General features: G+C 46.2%; 2 protein-coding genes across 2 annotated transcripts in view; one reads left to right on the top strand and one right to left on the bottom strand.

The window, feature by feature from the left end:
• MYBBP1A (MYB binding protein 1a) overlaps window positions 1-785 on the bottom strand; it is a gene marked incomplete at its 5' end in the record, with an annotated part of 59,144 nt that extends 58,359 nt beyond the window's left edge. Inside the window, 2 exons of the mRNA XM_082294379.1 lie at window positions 323-418; window positions 597-785. Of these exons, the coding sequence (XP_082150505.1) occupies window positions 323-418; window positions 597-785 (285 nt within the window). The remainder of the gene's footprint in view (window positions 1-322; window positions 419-596) is intronic.
• Window positions 786-2,767: 1,982 nt separating this feature from the next.
• EIF4H (eukaryotic translation initiation factor 4H) lies at window positions 2,768-18,220 on the top strand. Its single transcript, XM_082294690.1, has 6 exons — window positions 2,768-2,877; window positions 8,280-8,461; window positions 9,395-9,459; window positions 9,568-9,667; window positions 12,260-12,418; window positions 12,540-18,220. Exons 1-6 carry the CDS (start codon window positions 2,819-2,821, stop codon window positions 12,674-12,676), a joined length of 702 nt encoding a protein of 233 aa, XP_082150816.1. The 5' UTR covers window positions 2,768-2,818; the 3' UTR covers window positions 12,677-18,220.
• Window positions 18,221-18,439: the final 219 nt, after the last annotated feature.

Here is an 18,439-nt window from a genome sequence, read left to right as displayed (position 1 = left end):
CAAGTCAGTTTTAAGAAGCAGCAATAGTACTAAATGCAGAATAATTGAAAACTTGGTCAAAGTTTGTAAATTAAGGACAGTCCTTGAAGCAGGACTGAAGTCTGTAGTATGAATGTGATACCGGTATAGTTCATATTTTTAAGAGTTTCTTAAGCAGAGTAGCACCATCTAAAACCACTACAGTCATCGTGAGAGCCTTCCCTCCCATGTGCACGCAGGAGCGGTCAGAAGGGAGCCCTCCAGCCTTGCACAGACAGCAAAAGGAACCCCAGGCATGGACAGAGGCTGCCGACGGCTCTGATCCGCGCTGGGAAACACTGACCTGCGCCAAGGCCAAGCTGAAGCCAGGGCGGGCGGCCTCGCGGGTGGCTCCCAGTCCCTCCACCAGCCGCTTCAGGGTGTACTTGAGCTCATCGTCCTGCAAGAGAGACCGAGCTAGGCGGTGCCTGGGCTGCTCCAAGCGCGGCCCGGCCGCCGGACCCCCGCGCCCGGCCCGTGCCCCGTCCGCACTGACGCGCTCCCAAGCGGGAGCGGAGGGATGAGCCGTGTGACCCACTGCCCGCCCGCACCCACCGCCCCTCCGGCCCCCGCCTCACCTTCTTGCCCTCCCGCAGGTGCCGCAGGAGGCTCTCAGTGGCCTCCAGCCGCACCTCCTGCTCCGGCTTGGCGATGTCCCAGAAAAAGTCGAGGAAGGCGCGGCCCTGCCGAAGCACCCCGCGGGGGTCGGTCACCGCCGCGCCGCCGTCCCGCTGCCCCCGCTGCTCCCTCTCCTCCATCCCCGCCATGCCGCCACCGCTACCGCACGTGGGGCCGCCCGCCGCTCCGCCTCTTCCGGGGCAGCGGGGCCGCCGCCGGACGGGCTCGGCCGCCGTGTGAGCCGCTACTCCCAGGCCCTCGGTACCTCAGCCCCGCTCCCCTCAGGCTTCCGCTCAGCCCCACTCCCTGCTCCCCTCAGCGCTTCCCTGCTCCTCTCAGCCCCACTCCCCGCTCCTCTCAGCCCCACTCCCTGCTCCCCTCAGCGCTTCCCTGCTCCTCTCAGCCCCACTCCCCGCTCCTCTCAGCGCACCCCGCTCCTCTCAGCCCCACTCCCTGCTCCTCTCAGCGCTTCCCTGCTCCTCTCGGTCCCACTCCCCGCTCCCCTCAGCGCTTCCCGCTCCTCTCGGCCCCACTCCTGTCCCCTCAGCGCTTCCCGCTCCTCTCAGCCCCACTCCTGTCCCCTCAGACCCCGCTGCCCTCATGGCCGCCCTTCACACCCCTCTCCCTCAGCCCCTCATCCCACAAAACCGGATTGCTTACCCGGTGTGCCACAAGCCAATAGCCACACACTCGACGGACACATTGATTGATTATTTCAGAGTTGCGCGAGCCGCGGTGCTCGGTGGTGTTCCACAAATCCAGCACACCCTACGGGCTTTTCACACTATTATTTATACTCAGAAATTCAGAGTTAGTATCTTCCCAAGTACTGCCCATCTATTGGGGTTGATTAGTAATCTACAAGTTGTGTAACCTCAATTTCTACACATGCTGAGGGGAAGGGTCTTCACAGGGTCTTTTTAGAATTATAATGAACACAGGTCAGCTATAGGATACATGACCTTGAGTCTTTTGCTAAATTAGCAGTGTATACACAGACATACATCAACATCCGAATTTCTACATCCTTAACGCTCATTAGTTCCAGGATGTCCTTGAGTAAGGGATGCTGACTGCTGCCTGCCCCATGGGTTAGGTCTCCTCTCTTGCTGAAAGTATGCAAAGATCTTACACTAAAGAACATCCCTACTTAAGATAATCTTGACATATTCCACATTTTGCAACAGCCCTGCTCCTCCGTAGGACTCATTCGTCCCTCCTCTGCCCCAAGGGCTCCCTGGGTTTCCCTCACCCGGTTCGCATCTCTGGAGGGAGGGTTGGATCCAGGCTGGATCCTGTCTCCACGGGGCTCGGCGGGGGCAGAGGGGCAAAGCCTGCGGGGTGAGCCGGGATCGACGATTCGGGGTCAGGCACCCGAGGTGTGGGGACAGTCGGTTATCGTATGAGAATCTGTCATGTGGTTTTATTAAATAACATTAAATGATGGCCTGGCAAAAGGAGACAAACCAGTTGGTGCAAATGGTATTTTTTTAAGGACACTGTGAAACTCTCGGATACCGCCCGTTGTCTTAATTTGCAATAAAATCCAGCACTTATCCTCCAGCTGCCCTGTGAGCACTGCGCAGTGCTGCTGCCCTGCCAGACACCGGTGCCACCCGCGGGAGTGCAGGGAATGACCCCGGAGCAGGATCCTTCCCTGTGATCACTGTGATTCCTAGAGGATGACTGTGACACCTGGAGCAGCATGTATTTCCATGATTTCTGTGATCCCCGCCCGCAGCGACAGCGGGATGCTTGGGGAATCAGAGCCGCGGGCTGGGCTTGTATCAGCACTGGAGAGTCCAACGCTCACCGGAGGCGTTACCGCAGCCCATCCCGGGCACATCCCCGGGCGGATCCCCGAGAGATCCCGGGCACATCCACAGGCAGATCTCAGGCAGATCCGGAGCAGATCCCCAGGCAGAGACGCGGGCAAATCCCGCACAGATCCCAGAGCAGACACCGACCAGATGCCCGGGCAGATGTCGTCCCAGAGCCGACGGGACGGAGCCGCGCGGCACATCTCCAGACAGGCAGCGGCGCGGACAGCCCCGTCACGGCGGGGAGCTGGAGGCAGGCACGGCGCGGGGCAGCCCCGGCCCGCGCGCCGCCATATATAAGCGTTGCGGGGTCCTCGGGCGCGGTCCTGTCACGCTCGCACGGGGACGAGGCCGCGGCGGCGATGGCGGATTTCGATCCCTACGACGACCGGGCCTACAGCAGCTTCGGCGGTGGCCGCGGGTAAGTGGGGCTGGGGGCAGCACTCAGGGCTCCCCCCGTAGCTGGGACGGGAGCGGGGAGCAGCGCCCCCGGCTGGGCGAGCCTGGGGCGCGGCCGCAGGGCCCGGCCTGCCCCGCTCCGTGGGGATGGCGGGCGGGGGTTGCGGAACGAGGACGCTGCCTCTGGGAATTGTTTGGGCTCGTTCTGCCCCCCGCCCGTCCTCCCCCAGAGCGCGGGAGCGCCCTTCCGCTGGCCGTGGCGGACCCGCTTTGTGCGGCGGGGTGGGGGCTGCGGGTCCCGGTGGGGTCCCGGCCGTCCCCGCACTGCTCCGGCCAGCGCCGCAGAATTCAGGGCTGGGCGGCTCGGGAGCGCCGGCAAGGGGCGGGAGGAGGAGGGTGTCGCTGTTCCCGCCGTCCCGGAGGCGAGTGGAGGGGGGATTTAGGGAGGTGCTGGGCCAGAGCCAAGTAAGGCCCTAAGGAGCTTGTGCGGGGCCGGAGCAGGATGAGTGGAGGGAGCGTCCCTGAAGGACTGGAGCAGGGCAGGAGGCCGCAGTGCTGGCGGGACGAGACGCCCCCGGGAGCGGGCAGCGTTGTGGTGCCTGCGGCGGGAGGAAATGGGAGGGCTTTGTGGTATCTCCGCTCGAGGAGCGCTGGGAGCCGCCGTCCTGCGTTATCCGGGGCTCCGGGTGCTGACTGCAAATCCCTGATCCTTAGGACTCGGGCTTGTCTGTGTCTCTGCTGAGAGTGTTTTTAGGGGAGGAGCTGTAGAAACAATAACCAGTAACTAGAAGTTTATCTTAAAGGTTAGGAAGATGCAATCAAACAATTGATTTTTTTTTTTTGGAGGTTGATGCTGTCACAAGTTTCTGTGTGCACTGAAATAAAACAGTAGTCATGAAGCTGTGGAATAAACTTCCTTGTGAGCAAATCTTCACAAATATATTACTGTGTAATCTAATCTTCCAAGGTGTGTTTCCTGATCAAGAGTGTTCATGCCCTTTTCTGCTCTTAGGTGAATAACTTGGTTTCATTTCAGACTCTTTAGGCAGCAGGGAGGAGCTGCTGGAGTTAGAACAGCAGTAAGTTTTTTTTGTCTTTGGAAATACTCTGACACCTTAAGCTTTTCAAGCTAATTTTCATGCATTGATACCATTTGTGTCTAATTCAGAGATGTCCCAGAGCAAGCAGATGATGTAGCCACTTGAATTTCTGTTATTTTTTTAAATTCTGTAACAAAATAACTTTGCCAGCAGCATAAAGTGGCACTTGACTCGTGATAAACTCAGATATTGCTGCACAGTGTATCCTGGTCAATGTAGGCACATTCTGTGAAGTAAAAAATGCCAGTTAAAATTTTATCTGATATTCAGATTCCTGTAAGAAAACTTAAACTTGCTCTCAGGCAAGATGTGGATCCTTCTTTGGTGAACTAAAGGCATCCTGCAAATTAATAGATGTCCTTACAGATAAGAAAATGAACTTACTCTGATTTACCTGCAGTTCTAAACATCAGATACTACAAATACTAGAGTCCAATGTATACTTCTATCTAATTTATCATTATCACTATTAAGTTACTAATAGCTAATTCACAATTTAACAGGTATCTGTGTGTGTTCTGTAAAGTTCTGTGATATATGCAGTGTAATGAAAACATGACTGTTCTGGAAGGTTCTGATTAAGAATCCCATGTTAATTTAAAGTGGTTCCTGCTCACGTACTCTAGGACTGTAGGAATAGTGTAAACTCAGCTGAGATGTAATAGTTTTTGTGGAAGTTGCATTTTGCATAACCTTTGGTGTACATAGTAAGAGAGCACAGGATTTCAGTATGACAGATGGGAAACCAGTGCCCAACAGGTTCTAACATATGTAAGTTATCTGCCTCTTTCTCATATCATCAAAATTATGGTGGAAGTCAGGATATGACTGGTGTGATGAGATGGGATTTTGCTACACCTGAGATGTTTAGTGATGCACTGACTAAAAGCTGAATCATAATATTTGGGAATGCAAAAGTCACTTTATTCCTGGTGAAGAATGTGGTGCTGACATTAGTGACAAAAGGCTTACTATAAGCTTTTTATAAAGTGTTTTGGAGCCTGAAATTTGACAGGAAAGCATGCAGTTAAGCATACTGAGGCCAAGTTGAAACTGAACATCTGTAAAGCTTCTCAGAGTTGAAGGAAAGGGAGTGTTTACCACTCCTGACATGCTGCTAGGCTGTTTATTTAGGTGTGTCTTGAAGTGCTGGGCACGTTACTAAAGGTTGAGATTCACCTGCTGAAGTGCTGGTCAGTGAAAATGGGGAGTTAGTCCTTATGCTTCTGGCAGCTTGGGTCCCATGTCTTACCCATCTAGCATTAAAAGATACCTCCTAATTTTTAGGCTTGGGTAAGCTTTTTGCTGAAGACATCTGATGCTTACTCCAGACATGTCCTGGGTTGCTTGAATAAATTTGGTTTGAATTTAGAGTTGTGGTCTTGGAGGGTTGACCCTGTCATCCTGCTGATCCTTATGCTGCCCCAGAAAAGCTCTGTCAGAACTCAGGTAGGCTGTTGTCTCTGCTGTGCAAAAGGTAAATCCTGAGCTTTGATCTCTAGTGAAAGGCTATTTAACTCAAATACTGGCTTTCAAAATATCCTTCATTTTGAATTTTTGGCAGATCTTCTTTTCTGGAGACATAACTAAACTTTGCACAAGAGTAATGGGAGTTACTCAAAATGGGAGTTTAGTTGTTTTCTATCCAATATGGCCAAAGCTGTTAACTCAGCCCACAAAAGTTTAATTATGGGGGTGTTGCTAGAAGCAAGCTTTCCTCTTCAGCTTTCTGCTTTGGTTTTCTGAGAAGGAAATCAGATCATGTCTTTCAGATTCCCACAGTAAGATGACATAATTATTACCTAATTGTGTCTAAGCAAAAGTTTAGAGTGGGAAATGCAGATACTCATTCAGTACTCTGGTTTGCTTAGTTCAGATGTGTTTTCAATTATTTTTTTACTTTTGTCCTACTTTGTTGCAAATGAGAGAATCTTCTTCCAATCTCATTGTTTGGTTATTGAAGTCAGCCGTTTTCCTTTATTTCAGTTTCAGTGTTGGAAAAAATGTAGGGAAGTATAGAAACAGCTTCTTTTTGTCTTACTATACCTGAGTTCCATAAGAAACTTGGTTTGGAACTGTTATTGACCATTTCTGTTCTTCAAATGGAAAGTAAAATACCAAAGGTATAGTTATGTTTTGATAACTAAAGCCTTAATATCAAGTTGGAGAAGAATGTTTAATTTTCTGACTTTAAAATCAGTCTGGATTGCACAGTAGGGCATGGATTTCCACACAATGCTCCCCATGAAGTTCTGGTGCACTGTGGTAGAAAGGTTTGTCAGTAGCACAGAAAATCCTTTTGGGGATTGAGGGTGTGGATTTAGAAGTGGCTGAAATGCAGCTGAGTAGAGGTTGCTGATGAAAGTTGTAGTTCCAGCTCTTGCTCTCCTTCTTTCCATCTTGGCAAAGTGCTCTTTGCAGCTGTCCAGATCACCTTGTTGGTCTGGCTGAGGATTCAACTCCAGGGTGGGTTTTTAGGTGAATCAGCTCCCTGTGAGGTGACTGGCAGCACAGGGAATGCCCTGAGAATATGTAGGAGGAGGGAGTGCTCCTTTGAAACTCACCTGGGGAAATTCTGATGTTCCTGTAGGACATAAACATTAAGATTTTCTTTTTTTGGATGCAGGTTAAATGTATGGTATTTTAATAGCTGTTCCTAACACATGAGAATTAAGGACAAAGGCATGGAATTGATTCTACATGCTCTGGGATTATTTAGAACTGTAACTCAGCTTTCTTGGAGTTCCTCCTTAAAACTCAGTCTTGTGACTAAAGTTAATTCACAACTATTATAGCTTTAGTTCTCCAGTATGTTTTTGACTTGTTAATGAGACAAAGGCAGATGAGGAATATTGTCAAAAATGCTAAAATGCAAACCTGGGTGGACACTAATTAAAGATATGTAGATTGTGATTCAAGTAGATTTAGCAGCATGTTGATAGTGTTGGTGACAAACGATTCTTGCATGGAGCTGCTAAATAAGGCACAAATGACAGGCTTACCTAGGAAGAGTTAAGAAATCTTATTCAAGCTTAATGCATTATCTGATTCATTAGTAATAAAATATTTATTCTTGAATGAAAAAAAATACTGTCAAGTACCTTGCTTGCCCAGTGGAATTTTTGGCTGCATGCAACCGGCCAGAATAAAAGGAAATTATAAAATTATTTGACCTACTGGATTTTAGGGAAGACTGCAGCAATCTAATTTGTCACATTGGCAAATCCTGCTTTGGTACAGCTTGTGTTCCACCGTGGTTTTAAATGCATGGGGAGCCTCAGGGAAAGGGAACAGACACAAGCAAAGCCCAGTAGAAGGAAGGTGATAAAGGGAAGATAGAGTAGTAAGTAGATATTTCAGGTAAAGGTCAGAGATTGCTTATGTGGGACAAATGGTGTTGGAACCAGTGGTATCCTATAGTCTACAATTCCAGGAACTTTAAGTTCAGGTTGCCTTGTATATACCTTGCTCTCTGTACAGAAATTCCAAGTTGGCCTTTGAAGATGAGGCTCTGCAGGAAGTTCACACAGATGTGTTACATTAGTACAGTAAAGAATTTAGCTGGGACAATTTATTTCCTAAGCACCCAGTGCCAAGAGTTTAACTGGTAGTGAGGGACAAGACAGGAAAAGACCACCCAGTTTACCTCTGTAATTCACAAGACAAAAGAAGAAGTAAACATCCAGACAGCACAGAATTTTTTTCTGCCTCAGAACCCCTTGTTCAACCAAATTTATTTTGTGTTCAGTTCAAAGCATTCCAGTCCAGATATCTAACAATTATGGCCACAGCTTCAGACTTAGGGGAAGGTGTTTCTGTTAAGCTAAATGTTGCTGAGATAACTTGGATGATTGTGGAGTGGGTGTTGGTAATACACTGGTTAGTTAAAAGCATTGGATCCAGCTTAATTTCAGGATAAGCTGACAAACCTGTGCCATGCAAGTATTTCTTCTTTGCTATAAATTATTCTTAAAATCTGTTCTAAGATGTTGTTTTTTGGAGGTAATGTTTTTGAGCAGGGGACAGTAGAGATAACCTTACACTGCTTTCCTTAATGAATTGGGGATTGAGAAGTTCATTCATCGCTTCATTACTGAGTTCACCTTGTAATGTATTCAGTTTCCTACTGAACTACTGCATCAGGTAATACTGGAAAGGAGTTGACCAACAGTTCAGGTGGTAGGTACAGGCAAAAAGATAGAAAAATTAACCAAAGTTGTGGGAAAATCAACTTGCAGCTAGACATAGCACCTGAGCAGTGCTATGGATTGCACTGTGGCTGTGCTGGGAGGCAGTTCCAGAGGCACTGTGCTTTTTTCAACAGGTCTCGTGGTGGTGGCCTTGGTTCCCGCAGAAATAAAGAGCTGCCAACAGAACCCCCTTTCACAGCATATGTGGGAAATCTGCCCTTCAACACTGTCCAAGGAGACATAGATGCCATCTTCAAGGATCTCAGCATAAGGAGTGTACGACTAGTCAGAGACAAGGAAACAGACAAATTTAAAGGTGAGCATTCAGAGTTCTTTGGTGGCAGATGAAAAACTAGTAGGAGAAAAAGTCACTTTAATAGGGAATTTCAGGCTAAAGCACAGTTTTTCTCTGGTTTATGTTGACTTATGCAGGTTTTCTTATTCACTAATATATAAATGTATAATTTGAATGAGAGTCATTGTTCCATCACCTTGAGATACAGAGTAACATGAATGAGGAGTCAATATTTGCCCTGACATAAAAGAACTTTCTCAAACCTTGTCTGGTATGAATTCTACCAGAGCTGACCCACTTAAGTCCCATGACCTTAAGCATTGAGTAGTTCCTTTACTTCAGAAGACTCCCCTTGCTTCAGCTCTGGGGTTTTTTTAGTAGACAGGGAGAAAAAGCAAATAGATAACCCACTCAGGCAGTTGTTTTAGAGGAAGCAAATTCAATTGCTGTGGGACTTGTCTGGTGGAAATGGACTATATTTGTAAGTTACTTTAAGGGGTGGAAAAGGCTTACCTTGGATAACAGAGGACCTTTGAAAAGGAGTAAATCCACTAAATGATGTGATGACACAAAATCACACTTCTGGCCACATAGGTATTTCAGTTTCTTGTTTAAAAACACAAGGAACAAAGTGTCAGTATTCAGCTGAATAACTGTCTGAAGGCATAGATCAGATGTAATCTATAATGAGAACTCTGTGGGAAAGGGAATTAGGCTCTTGGCATTGACAGAGTGCCCAGAGTTGTGTTTCAGGATTTGCCCCATCATTAACAGGTGCAGGTAAATGTGTTCATTGTTGATGATGATGATTGGTTTCTGAGCCATGCACATCTTGCATTTGCACGTCACAACTCATGTTTAAAAGAGAAGGAAGCTGTTAGCAGACATGCAGGAGGAGTAGCTTCTTACAAAGGCCTTTTAAAGTGCTATTAACTTGAGATTTGTTCCTTACAGGATTTTGTTACGTAGAGTTCGATGAGGTGGAGTCACTCAAGGAAGCTCTTACATATGATGGTGCAGTAAGTACACCTGCAATTAATTTGTGAAATCAAAGACAAGCGTAAGTCTCAAACCCTTTGGCAGCCCTTACGATACATCCTGAACAGATTCTCCCATTGATTTAACAGCTTTTGGGTGACCGGTCACTCCGAGTGGACATAGCAGAAGGCAGGAAACAGGATAAAGGTGGCTTTGGCTTCAGAAAAGGCGGCGGGCCGGATGACAGAGGTGACTTCCCTTTTTCTAAGTAGCTTCTTAATACAGTGGTCGTAGTTATGGCTTCTGGTGCTGACTAATGCTAAGACAAGGCATGCAAGTGAACATGAAGATTATATTGAAAGGTGAAATGTTGTATGTATATAATTACCTGTTTCTAACCAGCTGCTGCTGCTGCTCCTGAGGTGTCTGGAATTAAGCTGTGCTTTGTGTCCAAAGGCTGGATGTATTGTCACTCCTAACCCAGGAAGTGAGACCAATACCCCTAATAATGTGTTGTGTCTTGCAGAGGACAATCATAAGCCCAACAGTCTGATCTGCTACTATTTTATGATGATGTATGAAAAGTGAGTAAGCACAAATAGACAAGTGCTTATTTTGGAGTATGTCTCTTGTTCCAGTGTAGAAACATTCTTGCCTGTAGCTGAAAGTTGGTTGAACCAGACTCACCAGAGGTTTCCATTGAATGTGCATTAGAGAAATTTTTCTGACCACTTATTCTTGTTTAACTTAAACTGTTTGTTCCTGTGCAATGGAACTTGGTAGTACCAAAAGAAAAGGATTTTCCATCAGCATAACTTTGGATATTGAAGGACTGAAACATTGGTTTGGTATTCCCTTGCTCAGTCTTTCCCACAGCTTCAGACCTGAACACAATTGTGGCTTTTTTCCTAGGAATGGGAGGAGGTTCCCGAGAATCCAGAGGAGGTGGATGGGATTCCAGAGATGACTTCAATTCTGGTATCAGTATTAACACTTATACAGATAGGAAGCCTAAAAGGCACTGAAATGTTATCATTTTCATTTGTCCCCATTACTGGTTTGATTGAATCTACTGTATGTGCCAACTTTGGACATCCTGCAGCTGTGGTGGGATTCCTCATGGGGAATCTGCCGTTGCCTTGTAACAGAGGAAAGTCTTGATCAAAAAGTCTATGAAATGACCCTAAATGACAGAATTCTTGTCCAGATGTAGTCTATGGTGACTGTTTTAAGCATTTCTCAAACATACAACTAAGTAAATTTCTGAATAGTAGCAGAAACAGACAGATCATGTAGGAAGACTGATATTCTGTCAGAGCAGAGGCTTTCATCTTCTTAAGGAGATGTGATGTCACTGTACGTGTGTCCCTGAAGTAATTGACTTCTCTAAAGTCAGATTAGTGTCCCAAAGCACTTGTAAAAGCAAAATGTTCATTAACTTTTGGACCTGTTTTGGTAATGCAGCTGCAGCAAGTGACTGAGCTTACTGAGTGGAAGGTAGTGACTGAGCTACTGCGTTTGCTCTTAACTTCCAGTCAGTTCCAGCTATTAGAATGCAGGGTATCATTAACACAATTGCTTTTGTCCTCTGAACTCATGGGTTTGGTCCATTTTCTGATGGGAGATGTTGGCAAGTACAACTTTGCAGTGTCTGGTCTCTGCGTGAGTGGAATGAACGATGTAGGAGAAGCAAAGTGTGCCCTTGCCCCCAGCATGGACTGGAGCGTGATGCTGGCGAGAGAAGCTTGCTGCAGCGCTGTGCTTAACCTGCCTCTGGAGCTAAGCGTTCTGTGTCACAGCTTTGTACCTTCTTTGGCAGCTTCTCCAAACGTGGATGCATTTCAGCCTGATAAATGCTGGATGAGTGATTTGTGAGCCAAAAGTTTAGCATTTCAGTCTTAGCTGCTACAGAAGCTTTTCTTCTCAGGTTGTACAGCCTTGCTTTAGGTCAAGTCTTTAAAGATGGCCTGTTTGGCACTGAAGTAAGTAAGGGACAGCTCTGCAACTCTGCCAAATACTGAAGTGGAAAGGAAAATCTCAGTTGGGAACCAAACAACTTTCTCTTCCAGGCAGCTTCTGAAAATCTGAGTGTATTCCCTTTCTGTATGTTGTTAGCCTGAAGTATCCTCCTCCCACTGAAATGCAGGCAATGGGGGCTTGGAGAGATACTCAAGGAGAATCACTGGTACAGACTGGAACTCTGGTCAGTGACGATAGTTCTTGATTTTTTTCTTTTTTTGTGATACATAAACTGAAGAAATGCAGTCAGTTTAAAGTCTCATTTGGTTTTTTCCCCAGCCCTTTAATTAGTCTAGCAAATGCCTGGTCAGTTTATAGTACAGCTAAACAGCCTTGGGGTTTTACTTCGTTTTATAAGGAACTGTGTATTTCACTACTCCCCAGCTATTTTCTCATTTGCTCTACTCCTGCAGATTTCATGCTAAGGCTGTGTAGCCAGTGTGATGATCTGGCTATGGAAGTACTCTGAAGTACTTGTAGTGTTGTCTGTCAAGTCAGCTAATGGTGTTAACAAACTGAAGTTGCAGCTGAGGTTCATATTTTAAACACGCTTGACCCACTCTCCAACACTCCAATAAGCCTCTAGGTGGATAAAGCACTTCCTGAACTTGGCATAGTATACTTGGTTTCAAATGGAACCCGAACAACTCCTCCAGAAGGTGCTAGAGCTCTGTGAAACAATCTGTCTGCAGACAAAGGCTCTCAGTGCATCACCTTGGACTGACAGCGGTGACTAGCAAGGTTTTCCAGTCATCCAGATAAAAGTCTAGATTAAAAACATTTCAAAATATGCTCTTTAAATTCACTGTCTTCCATCTTCAGGATTCAAAGATGATGACTTCTTGGGAGGTCGGGGTAGAGGAACCCGCCCTGGAGACCGGCGACCACCAGGTGCCTCCATGGGAAGTGGTGGCACTGGTCGCTTCAGAGATGGGCCTCCCCTTCGTGGGTCTTCCATGGACTTTAGAGAGCCAACAGAAGGTAAACTCCTACCATGTGTGATTCAGTCTTCCTGTGCAAAGGAGACTCCTGGTTTTGTTGTCAGGGTAAAGCTCCTGCCCTTGACAGGCAGATCTCACAAGTGGAATGTTTTTCCTTTCAGAGGAAAGAGCACAGCGACCCCGACTCCAGCTCAAACCTCGAACAGTCGATACTCCCCTCAATCAAGTAGCCAATCCAAACTCTGCAATCTTTGGAGGAGCCAAGCCCCGGGAGGAAGTAGTAAAAGAGCACGACTGAGTTTGGGGTTGAGAGGGAATGGGGAGGCGGGAGAAAAAGCAAGACAGTACAGAGTGACTAGCTCTGCTGGAATGTCAACCCTGCAGTTTACCATTCCTGCCATCTGGTATTTGTCCTCTTTGAAACCGAAAACACAGAGCTTGTGAATGCATGTCAGCTGTTAACAAGTGGTTTTTAGTACGTTCTTGGCTTTGCTGTATCTAGTGCCTGCTTTGTGCTGAGTTTCCCTCTTCTGTTTCCTTCCAAGCAGCACAGTTGCCAGTAGATAAGGCAGTGTGGCTGCTTCCACAAGTGTGGAGGTCTCTGGACAAAGGTGCTGCTTCACTTCTTCCTTTCTGGGTTTGTTTTACTTTAGAAGCACAGGTTAGACTTAGTTATTTCCCTGGATCGTTTCCTTTTACTTCCTCAGTGTTCCTCTTCTGACCTGCATGTCTCGTTCTGTATTGCTGTGGCTCTGAAGAGGAAAACTGAAGAGTCCAGATGAGTTGAACAGAAATTTACAGTTCTAACTGAGTAGTGAAATACCATTTATGACAATTGGTGATAGTTGCTGTTCACAGCAGAGCCCCTTACAAAACAAAGGGGGTCAGCTGCCCTTTCACATGGGTTGTCAGGAAGGATCAGTTTAATGGATGCCTTGCCTGACAAGCCTGGTGAATAGCTGGTGGAATCAGTATGGATAAAGCCTCTGCCAGCAGCCTCTTCCTGCTGGCTCTTGACTTCCAAATGGTATGATGCTACTACACCTCTGAGCTCAAGGTTAGTGCTGCAAAGCTGTGCCTGTTTGAGCACAACTGCTCACTGGCTCTTTCTGCTTACTTTTTTGGGTTTTACGTGTTTGGTAAATTTTTAAATGAAGTTTCTACAAATAAAATTGACTTTTTTATTTTTGTTGAAGGAGTGTATACTTTGCCATGCAGTATTTGACCGTCACTATCCCCTGTATTTCTTTGCCCAGTGGGGTACAGTTGTAGCACCTCAGCTTTCAGAATACTTTGAAAATGGGCAGATTAGAGATCTTTCTGCTACAGATTCTCATGCAGAAGTTTGGGTAAAAAGCATCTCTTGTTGCTGCACCTCTCTTCACTTGAAATGTTTCTTGTCAGTGTTGTGTGGGAGGAGGGAGGGGAGGCTAAAGCAAAAGGAGAAATCATTAATGTTTAAAACCAAAACCTGGTTCTACCACACTGAAGTGTGGACATGTCCAGTGTATGGGAAGAGCTTGGGCCCCTGTTGCCAGTGCTGAGAGCCTTCAGAAAAACCAGCCAGCACCCCAGAGTACTTACAAGAAGAGATTGGAAGCATGGCTGCCCCACTACCAGCACCACTGCTAGTGATGAATTTATTCCCTACGGTTCCCATTTTAAGTCAGAGTCCCAGCAATTTACAGAACTACTCTTTCCTTCTTTCTGCCTTTCACTTAATCTGCTTCTGAGATAAGAACCATTTGTCTAACACTAATACTTAATTTTAAGACAGACATGCATTTGTGTGGTTGTATTCCAAACCAATAATTGATCTATTTACATCTTCAATGTGGAAAAGATTTTAAGAACAAATTCCCATATAAAAACTCACTTCTAGTCAAGACAGTTGACTTTTAAATGTAAAAACAAAGGAAAAAAAAAAAAAGAATTCCAAACACTTAACACATTCTGCTTCATAACAAAATAAATTTATGGATATGGTATTTTGTGAATGATCTTTTAAATAAAAGAAAACATTAAGTAATACTTAACATTGGTCTTTATTGAGTCTACTCTACCATGTTTCTCCCCCCCCCTCAGTTTTCAAATATTGTGTTAATTTGTCCTAGAGCCATTCTGATACAAAATAAAGGGGGGAAGAGGAAAAGATAAAGGGGAGGAATCTAATCTAAAGAGTGCTGGAACAGTGAAGTCAAAATTGTTTATGGGTGGAAATGAGCCCAACTTCTTTGTCCTGTGACTTCAGTGTCACTTGAGTGCATTGCTAAGGCTGCTAGGTGGGATTTGGAATTCCTGCAGCTTGCAGGTCTTGCAGCTGATCAGGCTGTGCTCCTCCAGCTGGGTGCTGCTGCCCTGTGCCCAGCACCAGGCAGGATGTGTCCTTCCCGTGTGAGTACTGAGCTCTGGGGGCTTTGTGCTGAGATAGAAAATGGATCAGCTACTGCTGTTCTGCCCACTTCCTCCAACTTTTCCAACTGACCTGTTTCCCACTAGGAATAATAGTTAAGGAGGCTGTTGCCCTGTGGCTTTGAAGTCTGTGCTTACTGCAGGGTAAATTAAAAGAGATAGAGCCATGTTTTTATTGAGGAAATGAGCTCTGACCTCCCTGCTGGTTTTACTGCTTTCCATAGCCTGAAAGGATGGAAGGTGTTCCTGCTTCCAGCTACTCAGTCCACCCTCTCTTTAGACCTACTCTTACCACAGCTTGAGCAGAGTCCCAGTCCTGCTCTGGAGCCTGTGCTGGAGCTGTGTGTGCCAGTACCTGGCTGTCCTGCATGTCAGCCTGAGGAGTGCAGAAGAGCAGGGCTGGTTGAGAGTTGGTCCCCTGCAGCTCTTGCCACAGCTTATCCACAGCTGCCCTGTGAAACTGGTGCTGCTGGAAGCAGGGATTTCATCACTGCATGGAGAAAAGGAACCCTGATGAGTGAGAGAGGTGGCAAACGGCTCATCTTGGTTCTGGGAGGGTTTCCCACTAGTGAATGCAGCCTGGTCCCAAAATCATTGTGTCTTTTTTTTTTTTTTTTTAGTAATTTTTCATATGCAAGCATTCATGCATTGCATGGCTTCTTTGGAGCATTCCTCACTGTTCCTCCCCTGGTGCAGGGTCAGACTCCTCCAGTCCTTTTTCTTTCCCTCCTTCAAAAATTTAGTGGATGGATGTTTTCCAATACAGAAGCTTATCAACCAGCTTGTGTCAACAGTTGACACAACTATATTTAATGTATGGATGCGGCATTTGAGTTTTGTAGGAGGAAGCAAGATTTTCTTTCCATCCCACCAGGAAAAGCAGTTGAGGTTTAACCTGTGATGCTTAACTTTACCTGCAGCTTAAAGCTAAGCCTCGCATGGTAAAGCCCAGACTGAGGAGGTACCAGCAGTGTAGCAAATGGATAATTCACTTTGCGGGTATTCATGTTCTCACTGAGTTATTTCTGGTAGCTGTGCAGAGCTTTCTTCCAGCTTAAATGTAGAAAAATAAACAAAACTGAAGGCAGGAAGGCACCAGGCAGGTTTTGGAACTGAAGCTGAGTTTGCTTTGCTACTGTAGGAAGTGCTTTGCCATGTTACTCCAGTTTGGTTGCAGGTGGGAAAGCTGGGAGTCTGGAAGAGCTGTTGGACACTGCAGCAGTGAACAGCAGCATTTAATGTGCTGCAAAACTCTGCTGTCAACCACCAAAAAGGAATCCCCACTGAACTCCTGAGTCCAGGAATGGCCCTGGGAGAGCTCATCCCAGCACTCAGAGCAGCACCCAGTGCTGGCACGGGTGTGTTGCCGATTTGCTGGGCTGTGTGAGCCTGGAGCAGATTCTGAGGGGTCTTTTTGTGCTTGTGGCCATCAAGGTTGTTCTGACGGCTGAAGAAAGAGGTGGAGGAGTGTTCACACACTCAAATAATGGGCTGGTGATGGTAGAGTCATATTAAATTCATGCCCTCGAGTGTGGCTTACTGGCCTTCCTAAGCAACAACTTGTTCTCCTGCTGAGATGTGTTGCCACTATTCAGAGTCTCCAGTACTGCCCATGAATTTCTGAAGTTCTGCAGGTGTCCCAGGGCTGATGATGGTTGTGGCCAAGCTTGCTGTCCCAGGGCAGTTTTGGATTATACTGATATTTTTAACTTATGTCATGAATGCTGTTACAGTTTCAATCCTGAATTTAGTACATAATCTAGTAGGAGCATTTGCTACCTGTATTACTGGCTGCTGACTTGTCTTCAGAAAAGATGGTAAAACTGTGAGAATTTTAGAGCAAATCCTGTAATGTTGCAACCAACCTTTCCTCTTTGTAGGAAAGATTTAATATTAAAGCCAGCAGATTTTGGAATGCACGTGCAGCCCCTTCAATCAGAGCGCTGGTGTGTTGCAGCTTGCAGAGCAGTCCTTGTCCTGCTACTTTGGACAAATCTGCTTGGAGTGACTTTGCTGGAATCCCCCTGTTTTCCTGGGTGTGTTTTGGACAGCGGCTCTGTGTGTCAGGTTGGCTCCAAGGCATAGTCACAGGTTCTCTGTACCGGCCCCGTTCCCTCTCTGTGCGCAGAAGCCGTCTCGTGGTTATTCGCACTCACAGCAAGAGCAGCTGTTATCATTGAGCATCTTGAAATCTGTGTTATGTTCTACATTCTGGTGGTTTCTTTGTTTCACTACCAGTGGAGTGCAAACGCTCTGAAGGAAAGGGACCGCTCGCCTATTCCAGCATATTCTAGTGTAGAATCAGTTACCTTTGTACTTCTCAAGGGCTTCCCTGGGACGGATTCTCGGGATGCAATTTAGTTGGTGTTGCTTGTGTTAAATTTTTAGAAAAGGGAGTTTCTGTGACTGGAAAGGAATTTGATTTCCAGCTGAGAGTGGAATTTTCTCATCTGGTAGTTGACTCCCTCCTCTTAAATGCCACTTACCCACTGCAGGAACGAAGTATATTCAAACTGGCAGAGAGATATCTTTTATTTGGTGCATACATTTTATTTATATAATTTGTAATTTATTCTGTTGTTTGTGATAGCACTTGCTATAGCAGTATTAAACCAAACTGAATAGAAGCACTTAGGATGGTGTAATCATATTTTTGACCCTGCTTGCTGAAAGGCTTTAATCCTTCAGTGCCAGACACTTGACTCTCAAGCCTGATGCACATTAGTAATAGCAATACCTTGATGACATTATCTGTTCAGCCCCTGCAGGGAAGCTCTGCTGTTCTCCTGAGTCTGCTCACAGGAACCCGAGATGGACACAAGACACGAGCCATTAGGTTCTGGTGGCGCATGCAGTGTCTTGGTGTGCACATGGAGGCAGCGTTATTAGGTCTTAAATTGTGTTCCTCATCTTACTGTACCTGTTTGAGTGACTAAATCTAAAGCATTTTCTGGTTTCCTTTTCCATCGCGTCAACAACTCTGTTCTGTGACATCACCTGCTCAACAGCAGGTTCAGTGTGACATCAGCTTCCCTCACTTCTGTCCCCTCTGCAGCAAAGTACATCCAAGGGCTTTGAGGACTTTCAGCGTTACAGGAACAACCCTGTTACCTGTGTGCTCACCAATTCCTGTGTAAAGCTCTAGAGTATCCCAGGGTTGATGTTTTTGGGATGTTATTGCTGGGAATGTTGCCACCACGTTTCTGCCCAGTAGGTTTCAGCCAGGTTAGTGTTCCCTGTGGTCAGGATTTGCTTCCTACCACAAGATTGTTTTGTTCATGTCACCGTGCTCCCGAGATCTGCCTCTTTCTTTTAAATAAACCAAAAACTCACAAAGTACCTCTATAAACCCCTGCAAAATCTGTACTGTAACGAATCTGTATAATTTGTATTGCTGTATAAAAATTCAAATAAAAGCATTCAAACCTTCTAGGTTTTTGTCTTCAAATTTAAGAATTCTTGTGTCTACAAGGATGAACTCAGCAGGATAAGAACGGGAAACTTTGTGGCCATAGGGATGTTTGGGATTAGTCTTTGCAAAGTTCGCCAAAGTTTTGTGAAGCACCCAGGGATCCTGGCTGTGAGATGACTTTCCACTGGGTGGTAGCAGCATTTATTTTCCTTCAGCAGGAACGGAGCCGCTTTCGGT

Source organism: Coloeus monedula (genome assembly GCF_965178545.1).
Source record: "Coloeus monedula genome assembly, chromosome: 20".
Lineage (NCBI taxonomy): Eukaryota > Metazoa > Chordata > Aves > Passeriformes > Corvidae > Coloeus > Coloeus monedula.
Note: the sequence above shows the minus strand (reverse complement) of the source record. Positions and strands in the feature narration are given on the sequence as shown.